Source organism: Plectropomus leopardus, chromosome 21 (genome assembly GCF_026936395.1).
Source record: "Plectropomus leopardus strain MGB_pleo_1.0 chromosome 21, ASM2693639v1, whole genome shotgun sequence".
Lineage (NCBI taxonomy): Eukaryota > Metazoa > Chordata > Actinopteri > Perciformes > Serranidae > Plectropomus > Plectropomus leopardus.
The window spans coordinates 20,354,572-20,368,669 of NC_142196.1; the positions used below are offsets into that span (position 1 = coordinate 20,354,572).

The 14,098-nt window shown below is 40.1% G+C and overlaps 1 protein-coding gene across 4 annotated transcripts in view; it reads right to left on the reverse strand.

The window, feature by feature from the left end:
* asap1b (ArfGAP with SH3 domain, ankyrin repeat and PH domain 1b) overlaps positions 1–14,098 on the reverse strand; it is a 78,053-nt gene that overhangs the window by 34,186 nt on the left and 29,769 nt on the right. For all 4 annotated transcript variants that reach the window (XM_042510829.2, XM_042510826.2, XM_088071957.1 and 1 more), the window contains exons 3-7: positions 12,310–12,455; positions 8,972–9,046; positions 8,495–8,544; positions 8,156–8,285; positions 1,975–2,060 (exon numbers count right to left, since the gene is read on the reverse strand). In XM_042510829.2, coding sequence (XP_042366763.1) covers positions 1,975–2,060; positions 8,156–8,285; positions 8,495–8,544; positions 8,972–9,046; positions 12,310–12,455 — 487 coding nt within the window. The remainder of the gene's footprint in view (positions 1–1,974; positions 2,061–8,155; positions 8,286–8,494; positions 8,545–8,971; positions 9,047–12,309; positions 12,456–14,098) is intronic.

The window sequence follows — 14,098 nt, forward strand, 5'->3', positions numbered from 1 at the left end:
AGAAGAAGAAAAAGTAAATAAATGAGTGACGTTAAAAGATGTATATGCATGTACACATAAATAGTAAAAGAGAATAAATAAATAAATAAATAAAATAAAAAATAATAATGACAGCAATAATAATAATAATAATAAATATAAGAAGGAGAAAAAAAAAACAAAAAAACTCAGGAGGTCTATATGAGCTATATGCAAAATGCAACCAGGAAGGCTATATTAACAAATAGGGAATCCCTCAGACTGTTGGCCTCCTGCCTGGGCCAGTGTCACTTGGATTATGCTGTTAGTTTATTGTACTGTGGCCTAAATAAAGACATAAAACAGAAACTTTACGTAGCATAAATTAAATTGTTGAGAGTTGTGCCAGGGCTGGGACATTACAGTCATGTGGGCAGGTCTTAGTGCTTCCAGCTCCCAGTTGAGGATAGAGTCGTCACGTCTAACCTAATACGGTCTACAGAATCCGAAATAGCAGAGCTCTTTGTTACTACAATATTCATTTTAAGAAGATTGAAGAAATCCATAAACAAAACACCAGGGCTAAGGCAGCAAACCTAATTCTCTTTATAGATTCAAAACCATGATGGGTAAAGTTTCTTCTACAGATAAATGGTTTATACATTTTTTGGTATACAGTGGAACAAACTGCTTCCTGCAAAAAAGATGTTCAGAACCCACAAGCTTTTAAGAAAATGGTCAAACAGGGGCTGCTAGATAACATCTCCAAATAAGGTCATTTTTGCTTTGCACAGTGAAATTGTCTTTCTTAAAAAAAAAATAAAAATTAGAAAATGGAAAAAGAAACCATGTACATATGTGTATTGTTTTTTATTGGCATATATAACTGTGGGCTGGTTGCTGTGTTGGGATGTGGCACGCTGTGGTCAAGTGTCTTCCAGTTTGGCCGTTTAATGGCTATCTCCATGATGTTGTGTAGTGGAGGGTCTGATGGATCAGCAGCAACCACAATGGAAATAAGTCGTGGAATTTCAACCCTGACAATGTCATATACCCATATATTTTTCTGCTGTATTTTAAGTAATTCTTGTCAACTAAACTATATTAAACCAAATTAAACCAAATTAAGTAAACTAAAATAAAGCTAAACTAATCTAAACTTGCTGAATAGATGTGCATGAGCCTGTTTGATTATACCAGTATGAAGGCTGTAGCTCACTTTTCATTTAGCTTGTGTGCATGCTGGATAAGTATACATATGTGTCTGTAAATTAGTAAAATAGTCAAATAAAATATAATGTCAAGCAACACACTGAGATGTTTTTAATGACTGCCAATAAAAGATGATTTGATATGATTTCTGGTACTTTTAAGTTTTTGGAAAGCTGTATCTCACTCTGATCAATATGTTCTTGCAAGAGTCCATGTTTCCCTGAGCCAAACTGACAAATACCAAAATTTCCCTTTAATTACCACCATTAATTTGTTGACTGAAGTGATTCAAAGATGAACACAAATTGTTTTTTTCTTCCTGCCGTCACACACTTGTCCCTCAACTAACCATCGATCGCTTTCATGCTTCTAATCCATCACTCCTGCTGCTTTTGTATCCTTCAAGGCCCAGGTTGAACAGATTAAACGGTGGAAGTATATTGTTTTGCCCCAGTGTTATGACAGGACCTAGCAACGCAGAGCGAAAATTTGTCATCCTGTCACAGGCCGCTGTGAGCTGCGGTTCTGGCACGGAGAGCGCCCACTTATTTACCCACCAAACCCCACAGCTGTCAGAACATATCTGTATGATGACCCGTGCATATTTATGAGGGTTATATATACGACTTTGCACCCTCTAGATCTGTGAATCATACACACGATAGAAAATTGACATCAAGAGCTGCAAAGAAGGAGACAACCCTTTTCTTTGGCGTGTTTTGAAATACACGTCGAAGTGGGTGTGATGCACACAGCAGGGGAGCTTCACACATTCGGGTTCAGGGGGATTAAGGTGGTACTTACTTGCACTGTGCGTGGTAATACTTAATCAGGTTCTGGAGGAGGTCCACTCCTTTCTTGGTCTTGATCTCATTTACTTTGATCAGGTACTGCAAAGCAAAGAGAGGAGCAGAGTTCAGCCAGGAGTTGAGGTTCAGGGTGTGTTTAAAGGATTTTTTTTGGTTTAATGAGGTATAATGTGGCAGAGCCGTAACACAGAGAATAAAGACTTATGCCTTGCTGAGAGTATGAACACTTTGCATTATGATAATTGTGTGTGAGTGCTTCATGAAGGCTTTGATGCACGAGCGAAAAACTGCCTTGACACTGTGGGAGTGGGGAGCAGACTGGTAAACACTCGCAGTCCAAGAGAATACCATCCAGTCTGCCTTGATCTAAATAAAGTTTCAAAAGCATGATGGGAAATATTTTACATTAGCATTATAAGAAAAGAGAGAATCGCCTCAAGAGGAAGTGCTTTGTAGCCCGTGAGCTCAGTCTGGGTGTCTGAGGATTCAAAACAAACGTCTTCAGACAGCACCAAACAAAATATAATCTTAATCTGAGCTCATCCCATGGCATGCCAATCCACAGAGATTTACAAAGAGTCAAGACCACTTTCAGCTCAACAGCAAAATTTAATCTACTACACAAAAGCTTCTGACGTCATCATACAGTTTCGATTTGCCTACATCCCGTGCGTGGATGCATGTGTGTTAGCATACGCATGAGCGCATGTGTATGTGCATATACGCATGCATGTGTTGTCCCTTTGTCTGGCTGACAGCTCCTGTTGGATGGGAGATTATCCACATTTTGTCTGAGCCCTGTGTGGGTTCAGTGTTGTGGAGAGCGCTGCTGCATGTGCGTGTTTGGACTCTTTTGTGTGAATGAGCGCTGGCGCTCGCACTGCTGCCGTGTCTGAGCGCGGACATAATGCAGCCTGCTGAGCCCTGCCTTTCTGCACTCCTTCACCGGCAGCGCCAGGATGAAAAGGGTGAGAGAGTGAGAGCATCCTGTAATCTGGTGATTGAGTAACATGGAGAGAGAGAAGGAGAGATGGTGGGAGAGAGCGTGAGAGCGAGAGAGTGCTCGCACACACAGAGAAATGAGGTTAAGTGGGATGAACAGATTGTACCACTGACTGCTGCAACTGTCCTACACACACAACAGCAGCGGCGGCGGCAGCGGCGGCAACACTGGTGTTTCCCGCCATGATGACTGTTGATTTGGTAAACCTCTGATGTTTGTGATCAACTCATAGATGTACAAAGAGCTTAAAAATACAGATGCGTCATGTAAATTTGTCAATTATATAACACAAAACTAGGGCAGATTCAGCAATTGCTGGGTAGATATTCAGCATGCAATAAGGATGAAATCTTTTGCAACAGTCGTTTTTTCACAAACAGAAAGTTTTTATCTTTCCTCCGGGAACTGAACGCCCTTCCTAAGTTACTCAGCTTAATTAATAACAAAAAAGCGCCAAGCTTTTGGGAAATTGTGCAATTTTTTCCCCCCAAATCCTCTGACTGAATGTACCTTTATATTTGTATGTTTGCACACCTGTTTGTCTTTCTTTTTTAATGTTTTGTTTGTTCTTTTATTTATTTACCAATTATTTTCTCATCTGCTTATTTGCCCTTATTTTATAAACTGCTTTTATTATTATTATTATTATTATTATTATTATTATTATTATTATTATTATTATTATTATTATTATTATTATTATTATTATTATTATTATTATTATTATTATGTTTAAGTGGACATTTTTGCTGAATTTGAGGAAATTCACATTAGGCGTTCTTGAGATTTTGGCATGAAAAACATGAAAACTGGAAACATAAAGCCTCCGGCCAGAGAGGCATAAAAAAGCAGAAAAATCTTCACATATGAAAAGTGGGGACCAGAGCATTTTGCCTGTTTTTTTTTTGTTTTGTTTTTGTAACAAAAAACAAACAAACAAAAAAAAAAAACTCACACAGCTGATTGTTTACCAAAACAGACTCAGAAATTGTTTCAGCTCTTATATCTATTTTTTTTCCCTGGGAAACCAATTTAGTAATTACTTATAGAATAATATGTTTTTTTGCAAACTCTGACAAATCAAAGAATCATGTCACATCGATGCAACAATCTTATAAAAGTCTAACATACAGTAACATAAAGTAGTTCTGCTTACTGATGGTCAAATTCAAACAAAGATTTTTAAGAGTTAGTGTGGTATATAGAGAAGCAAAATCTCAAATGTTTGACTAATTTATCTTGTTTGTGTGTATAATTATAGGGCACAGTACAATGAAAAATACTGAAACTACCATAATTGAACACACCCTTAAGGTTCGACAGCTCTGAGGATCAATAGCAGTGACTCTGAATACAGCAGCAACTCGTTATTTTTGGCCTAAACACTGAACTTCACTTGACCTGAAACTATCACATCATATATGTGCAGAAACAATACAATTATGTTCTCATTATAGAGCCCTTAAATGCTTTTCAGGGCAAATTCCTGAAGCCACAGAGTCATCTAACTACCATTTACAGTGAGGCTGGTGCAGAAACAAGTGGCCAAAACCACAAAGGCCTTTTGTTTTTATCTTCGAACAACCAACATGCAGAAGACTTCTGCAGGCCTACAGGAACACAAAAAATCAACATCATACTGTACGTCAGAGCACAAACATGCATTAGAAATTTGAAATCAGATATGCGAACGAAAGAGGAAGTTGGTGTTAATGTAATGTGGAAGCTAAAACTCGTTTTTGGCACCCAGCGTTAACTGGAGGCGGTTACAGCAACAGATAACACAGAAACCATTGAGCAGAACTTCTGAAATCATGACAAGATAAAAAAGTTAAGGTTCAAACTTTAACATTTCAACCTCTTTGAGTAAAGTAAAAGCATCTGATGCAGAAAAATCTTTAAAAAGAAACACCCCCCAGAAACTCTAAATTATTCAACAAAAAAAGAAAGAAAAAAAGGACACTCTTGAAAAAGAGATTTTTATTTTAAAGGGTTTTTCTGGTTAAATAAATATATTAACTATGCTTTCTTTAGTGTAAAATAACCCCAAAATAAGGTCCTCTCTATGAAGTCTGCCATGTTGCACCACCATGTTTCTACAGTAGCCCTGAATTGACAAACCAAGCACTGGCTCAAAGATAGATCCATTTACATTTTTGCATCACCATAGTTAACAGCCCCTCAGCAGTGACAGTTTCTTTGTTTCTTTTCTCAATATCCTCTTGATATGGTACATTAAAGAGACATTTCAAAGGTTTTTATGTTCCCAGATATGTTTTTCTCTAGGTAAAAATGTTCAGTGTATGCTTCTCAACGTGTCGAAATAACCCACCTACACCGTATAGCCTACTAGTGTTATACTCTTTGAAACTTACGCATTCACTGACTTTAATCATTGACGTCTCCACACTGGCTGAGCAGATTTTTACCACTAAAACTGCATTTCAAACATCCACGTTCCTTCTCTTCTTTTTCTTTTGCTATTTATGTGACGCCCTTATAAGTCTGTTGCATTCTTATGTGTTTAACACCTTCTAAAAAACCTTATTCGCAAATAAACCTGACTTAATTAAAAACCTGGTGCATTACAGAATAAGAACGTCGGTGGAAAATGTGGGCAAGGAAACACCTCTGAGTCACCGTGAGAGGAGGGCAGATCAGCATTGCAGGGCACAAAAGGACTGCAGCAAGTTTCTGTAGTGAATAATTCACACAACCAACAGCAGTGCAACAGCCATTGGTCCATTATGTAATTTGAGTAAAAAATCCTAACAGTATAAAACAGTGAACAAGGCGTAGGCGTCACCACCCACCACTAGAGAGGTTTTTGGCAAAGCAGAGTGAGCTCTAGCAGTTTGTTCTGATTCTCTTGGGCACATAGAGAGCTCACATTTGTTTTACACTTTATTCTAGCTGTCAGATTTCTTTATGTCTTTGAGCGTGTGTCACAACATGCTTAGAAGAAAACACATTTACAGACCCAGAGGAACATCTGAAAACACTTAAATTAAAGGAGAACAGTGTGACTCTTTAGCACGAGCTGCTCAGATATCTCACTATCTGACTCATTACGTGCCGAGAAATGTTTTCTAAACCATAACCACATACATATCATAATTACAACCAGTTTCAGTCTTGTGTTGAGGCATACCTTGTTCATGAATTAATGCAGCTATAGCTGTATCTTTTGGGGATGCTATAATCCCTACATGTGGAGCTGCATGAGTGTTAAAGACATACTATAAATTATTTAAATCATCTGAGAGAAAAAATCAACTCAAGCTTAAAATCTCCTTCAAATGCAGCTGGTTAGGGGCCTTTATATACATATACATATAGGATTTTAATAAGTGGGTGCTGACCCCAAAAATAGCTCTGCGTTGGTGGAACGGTGCTGCTGCAATGGGAAGTCAAAACGAAACACAATCCAGGAGGGACAGTTTTGGGTGACAGACACATGACACTGAAACACTGCACAGAGGTTTATAATGTGAAAAGACAGCATTTCACAAATGAGGAAGCTTCTCTTAGATTGATAACAATCTATCTAATAACACCATCCGAAACATCTATCAATGCCTAACTGTGCCGAAATAATTAGAAAAAAATGTAAGTAATCTACCAGAAATGTGTGCTGTCATGTAAGGTTATCAAGTGTAATCACATTACATTTGTCTGAAGCGCGGTAATGAAATTCGTTATCATTCCTACAATCAGTAATCACAGCATACAGGGCAGACAGAAAAAAAAAATCATCTAACACGACGAAAACAGCACCGCCGCTTTCTAGGGGCACATGTGAGATTTAACCTTATATTAACTAAATAAATAAATAAGTAAGTAAAATTTATTTTTTAGTGCTTTTCACAGGCATAGGTCAACCTCTTGCAACATACAAGAATGAAAAGATAAAGCACCATATAGTTTAAAGTGCAAAACCATTTGCACAACTCATAATGAAAAATAAATTTGAAGTCCTGCCATTCAAGGCGGGAATGTTATTCTGCCTCGCCATTCTGTAAAGGTACAATTGCAGGATGGGGAGATACAGTTGTCTCGCCTTTACACCATCTGCAGGGGTAGTATCAGAGCCAAACTGACAATTGTGTAAATGGACAGCTGGCAGGACGGCTCGGGTCTGACGTCCTGATGACTTGTGATGTGCGCAACCTACAGCCAGGAGATGTAAAAGTCCACAAATTGGGGAGAGAGTGAGGTCCAGGAGCCTCTTATCCTCTAACAGAGGAAGAGATCAACCGCCAGACAACAGAGACAGTAATTGATAGTTATTGCCATGTTATACCATTTTTATTGTTTAGAGAGCGCTACCTGACGCGCAACTTTTATGTCACATTAGACGCTAACGCTGCTGTGCTACAAATCACGCCTGTCACACCTTTTTACTTCCAGAGCGCCTGAATATTATATAAAATCAAACACCGGAGCATCATGATGCCTTTATAAAAGCACAGTCAGTGCAATGAAGGGACCACATAGCGGCCCTATGGTTCAATCTTTTCCTAAAAAGGGTAAATATTTACCAGCTAATGCATCTCAGGTGATGTTATGGGATTACTATCTACAGGGAGTAATTATGTTAAGAAGTAGTTTACTATTTTTGAATCTAGTAATGTGTACTACATGTTTTTATTTATTTAGGTTTTATTCATTTTATTTTATTTCTGGTCTGATTGCTTTTATTGTTTCTGTTTTGTTGTTTTTGGTCTATTTATTTGTATTTTTTTATACTGACATTATGAGCCCTGCATTTTGCATTATTTGTAGTCTGGTTTTAATTTTATCCTAACTCGACTATAGTTCCTTCTCACCACTCAAATCACGTTCACACACACATTCAGACACTGGTGGCCAAGGCTACCTGCTATTCGTTTTTTTATACTTTCACACACACTTACATACGGTTAAATGACTTTCAGGAACAAATTGGGGTTCAGTATCTTGCCCAAGGATCCGACATGTTGACTGGAGGAGCCGAGGATTGAACCGCCAACCTCCTGATTAGAAGATGACCCGCTCTACCTCTGAGCCATAGCCGCCCCCCAAATGTGGGGATTTAACTTGTGACCTGATGATCAGACCTGCTCTGGTGCTTGATTACTGCTGAGAAACCACCAAAAAACATCCTATACTGTAGTTTCACTTTACATCTTACCTCGCACATCTGGAGCTGGAAGAGACGTCGCTCCTTCTCCATCTCTTCTGCGATTTCAGCCCCAGTAATCTCGGTACGGATCATCCCATGTTGCTTAGCGTGCTCTCGCTTCTCCTTCTCTATCTTTGTACTGACACAGAAGAGAGGACAATTACTCATCATGCCTGTTTTTACATCATACATGTAAATTTGTTGTACACGTATGCAACATCTTCCAGGGAATCAAACAATATTGTGGCACATTATTAAAAGTGTTTGATCCATTATTCAGTACTCTATAATGAGCTAGATGATGCGAATATGCGGTATTACAACAGTGAAATTTAATTATCCACTTACAACTTGGCCTCGTAGTCCTTCCATGCTTTGTCGAAGGGCTTCTTTATGTCCTGCAGAAACGGGAGGAAAAGCGTCAGCAAACTACAAAGGGGTCACCGTGGGGACGGAGTTACTTGCAGAGTTGAACTGCTGCAAGAATTACTGTAAAGGTTTCACTTGGATCAAGATTTATGCCCTGGACGGCCGGTGAGCGACCACGCCCCTCCTTGTACCCCGAACATCAACGGGTTCATGACCCAGTTACTCGCCTCAAGCGCAACACAAAGACAGTGTTTACTTCCGCAAGATTTCCAGTGTGAGCTTTTAAACAGAGAGCTCCCCCCGTCTCTTCTCGCTTACACTCAACATACAGAGATTAATAGAGAGATGTGCTGACGAGGCATCTATTTTTGCTGTCCCGCTGAGCTGTGTCAGGGGGTCAAAAGAGAGAGAGAGAAAAAAAGTCAGGAAGAGAAACTGTTTTAGAGTAAATCTTACCCCTTTCACGCCTTTCAAATCGCCCTTCAGCAGCGAGTCCAGAGTGAAGATCACATTGTGGCTGAGGCTCTGGAGCTGCAAGACGACACACAGAGAACATACGGGGTTATAATGTAGCTGCTGTTACGAGAAAACACAAGTAACATATCATAACACAGTGCAGATTCTTTGGAAGATAAGGCTGAACTGGTCTTACAAACTAGTACTGTCCCTGTAGCAGAAGCTCGATATAAATCATTTCTCTGTGCCAAAACGATTAAAAACACATCAGTGATCCTGCTTTATGACAAACATCGGTCATTTCCATTTACAACGCCCTGCTGGCCTAAATACTCACAAGGTCATCAAATGTGTATTTATCTGTGGCTGAAAGTAATCCCCAATAAATTCACCGCTTATTCCTCTTTGAATAACATTTGCTAGAGCCCATATTGCAAGCCTTTTAAAAAAATGAAACTATATAGTTGTGATCCCTTTTTGATTTTAGTCAATAGGAGAGGTTATTTAGAGCAAAAAGGGGACAGAGAGAAGCAGCAAAGGGAAGCGGCTTGGAATCAAACCTGCTGCCGCGGTAAGGACGCAGCCTTTTGTGGCGCTGCTCTACCAGGTGAGCCACTGGGCGCCCCTGACCGCTTCTTAAAGCTGCATTAACTCTTTTTTTATTTTCTATTTTACCATTTTTTACCCGCAGAACAAACTGTACACAACATTGACATTTTTAATCCTATTCCTTTGCATTAAAGTGCATTTTGGGTGGTAAGACTGCAGTTGCTTAGTGCTGACCACATGAAAGCGCACTGAGGAAAGACTGTGATCCAATCAGAGCCAAACCACCTCCGCTGATGGTCAGGAACGCTCTCCCTCAACTGATGTTGAATATGCAGGATGTGCAGTGGTCCCTCTGTCTCATTTGATGCTAACACTACAGCAGCATACATATCTGATCTGCATACATATGCAACAGATATCTGTTCATAGAGATGACGGCTTTTTAAAGAAGGCTGGGGCACATTCTTCGACCCTTTAGGAGCTTTAGGGTGTGACACATGCACAATGTAACTGAGCCTGAATCAAACTGATGGCAGCAATATACGATAGGACATGTTCATACAGAAAGCATTTGTTTATGGTCTTTTATTACAGACTTTTTGTGTAGAAATTCTATTCTCAACCATATTTTTATTTTGCGTGCAAAAAAAATACGACCCAAGGCCGACTAAGGACGCCCTAGTGAAGTGAATCAATCATCTTTATGTTCTAGGACAATGCGCCAGATACTCAGTAGGGCTCCTTGATCAAAGTCGGAGACTCCAAATATCAGTCGGAGACCCTCAGTTGACTGAGGTTGCTTCAAGTCTGTCTTTTTTGTGTGCAGTGTACTTCTGAGCACATTTTGGTAACCAGATTTTGCTGCAAAGTGTTCTTGACTTTCACGCTTCTCTTTGCAGCTGCAGACATGTTGCATTCACACGGAGGGAGAGAGAGACCACACCGTAAGGAGAAGTGGTGAATTTACAGCTTACAGGAAGTTAATATGATAGAGTCTCTGGCCTTTGATGATATCTAGTGTCTGTAAAAATGCTGTTGCGCATTTGTGATCTGTCATCAGCGCTGTTAGCTTGTTTACCATATTACATGAATGCCGCTGTCACACTGAACGTCCCACAGAGCTCCAGTCAAACTTCAAAACTTTACACGGAAAACAAAATAAATCGTTGAATATTAGTATTGAAAGTACAGCCCTAATATTGAGTCTTTCTGCAAGTGCAGACCAGATTTTACACACAGGATGTACCCCAATGATATGACACAACATGATGCCATAACATGATGTTAAGCAATAAAAGGCAGATTAACACTTTGGTTTGGACTATTTATGGGATTTTTGTTCACTATAAGAAAAATATAGAATATACACTGCCCTGATCCTTGAACCAGCAGTGTCCTGGATCAACACATCCATGCTGCTGCTGACTGAAGAAATCAGCAACATAACAGCAAGAGTGCAGGTTACTCTATTGAAGAATTAGCAAAAGCTTGTTGCCAACAGCTCAGGTTGCCACAGTTATGCTCAGCAGCTCTAACCATTAGGATCAGCAAGGTCATTTACTACAGTGCTAAGCATTTAAGTCTCTGTTGTTGTTAGCCAAGTCTACACAGACACACAGCAGCGGTCAAGGAAGCAAACAACTCTTAATGGGCGCTAATGTGCTTCTTAAGTGCCTGTCTTGCATATGGCCAACGTCAGAATCAATCCTATACTGGCTGGCTGCCGGTGTGCTCTAACAACCTGTCCTGGAAGCGGCTGCCATCTCTATTAGTGTATGATTCTCAAAAAGGAAAGAACCGCTGAGAAAGATGCTGAAAAACTGGCAACAACATGGCATAATTTGTCTATAAAATCCTTAAATTTAAGCCGATAACACATGTAGGACATCTAGGACAAGCGCTATTCATCAATTCTCATTTGTAGTGCACGCACATACCAGCAGCCCTCGGGGCGCGGTTATTGAAGTCAAAAAAGACTCACTCAATAAAATACTCAATGTGGAAAAGAGTCAAGAGGGACGGAAAAGGAAGAGACTGAGAGAGGAGCAAGTGGAGATAATTTCACTTGCCTGCAATATGCAGGTAGCGCCAACAGGTGGGTGATTTAGGATGGTTTATGGACAGACACACACACACACACACAAACACAGTTGTTCCTGGTGCTGCCAAGTGTATTTATGGAGTCTAATCTCGCTGTCAGCCACACAGGAAGAGAGGGAGAAAGCAGGGACTGGCTCTTCTTCCAACAACAATCACTCACAGAGGATTCAAACAGGACACATTATTCAACAGAAACGTCAGGGGAAATCCACGGCAGGCAGATAAGAGCTGGAGACCGGGACAAAAAAGCTCAGAGGTGTTTATAGCCGCAGTCAGCTATACTGTCCGACTTTGATGACGGTTCTGACTGTGTGGGCAAATTTTATACAGTTTTCAAAAGTGTAGAGATTGATGAACTTTTACACCTCTATTATTATTACCTAAATTTGTGAGGAGTTTTACATTCATCAATAACCTCTTCAACTTCTCCACTACATGCCTTCCCTCAGCTCTAATCCCAATCTTAACCTTACACCCAAATCCTAAACCACTTAAAGAAGTGAAGACAGGAAAAAATAAAGTTTTTCTTTCTCTCCATGTGAGGACGAGCACAAATGCAGAGCGAAGGACAGGCTGCAGGACAGGCTGTAGGACAGGCTGCAGGACAGGCTGCAGGACAGGCTGTAGGACAGGCTGCAGGACAGGCTGATCATTTTAATGACATCGGAGTGCTGACATGTTGAACTCACCAGGTTCTTAAGTAGGGCAGACAGCTCCTTAGTGAGGGAGGAGAACTTGACGAAGGCCGTACCCAGGTCGGGGTTGTCCCGGCTGATGAAGTTGCTGCCAAATTTGTCCAGAGCCTGAGCGTAGTTCTCTTCATTCTGGACGTGGTCTGTGGTGAAAGCAGAGAGGAGAGGACGATGATTAGTTATGATGCTTAGCATCATTAGCATGTGTAGTGGCCGACACATGGAGAGATACTGCAGCTGCAACAGTCATAAAGGAAGTCATAGTGGAGCTTGCTTAAACTTGATAGGGGGCCTAACCTGACCTGCCGGGTTCAGGCCAGACCAGGTTCACTCCAATTTCCCATTTTATTGCAGACTCTATAGACTGTCTAATGTCATGTATAATGCGTGGACTGTGTTGCCATCAACCTAACCCAGCTCTCAAACAATGTGGAGAAATGTTACACAGTCTATTTCTGCAGCAGACGAGTATACCTTTTTTTTAGGGTTTTTTTCTGATGTGTCGTGTTTGACGTCACAGATGGATTTGAAAGCAGGCCAGTGAACGGTAGAAAGCAGAATGGAGGTCAGTGGTATATTTCTGACTTATTCAGTCTTAATTTCAAACTCGGAGCAGAATAAGTTTTGAACGATGTGCGAGAGCTGCTTGGACCAAGATGGACGGTATTTTGTGGCAGCGTGTCATTGCATCTTGTTGGCTAAGGGGCTAAAATTAGCTCGTCCACCAGGGTGTTGTAATTCCATCACTGCTGATAGGCATCCATCAGAGTTGGATCTGCTAAATACCCAAGACAACTGCACAGTTATTTGTCCAGGGAATAAATGTTAATTATAACCTTTGTAGCTAAAGACAAAAGCCAACGTTAGTAGTAGTTTTTTGTGCAGTGGGAAAAGGTTTAAGTCATATGAACAATTAAAGCATATCCTCAAATAAACAAATACCCTAAATCATAATCATCAACACTTGAAATGTGATGTATTATACAAAGATAAAGCAAATATTTATCCCCAGTCTCCAGGTAGATATGAAACTTAAGTGCTTTTTAGTATCAACAAACACATGTCTACAACCCTGATTATTGAAAACTGTCAAAAACCAAAACTTGAAATAAATGTTCCATCAGATTTGTAATCATCATCTTGTTAGTGTTTTCTTTGATCAGATAGTGTCAACATGATATTGCCAGTTTTATTTGGGCAAAGCTTGTGAAAAGCTGCTTGTGTTTAGCCATTTAATGTGTGAGAGGTTTGGCTTTTTTAAAGAAAAAAAAACTACGACAAGACTGGATTCATGTTTCTCTCCCCGTTATTCGTGTGAAATATGCCGATGACCTCACATTGACAGAGCTCATGATGGGTATTTGTGGCCTGACTCAGAAGACCTTGGATTCTGTGGAGTTTCACTTTCAATGAATGAAGCGAAGATCAAGGCTATGGTAATAAGTTCCTCGTCTCCGTCTCTACCAATTATTGGTCAATACATTTACATCGAGTCTCCACCTTTAAACTCTTCGGACTTCAGATATCACTTGATAGATCATGGGATGCCCACATTACATGCATGCTCTCAAGGGCATAACCATAACCTCAGTTTTGCAAAAAGAACTGATCTCCTGAATTTTAAAACAAATACACCTGACCTTCATTCATCCAATCTTTGAGTATGCCAGCCAGAGTTTGGGCTGTCAAAATGCCTCTCTGGGAAGCAAGAGAGGATACCAAACCGTTACTGCAGGATCATCTGCAGTCTGTCGTCTTCTCTCCCATCACTGAGTAAAAAGGTGAG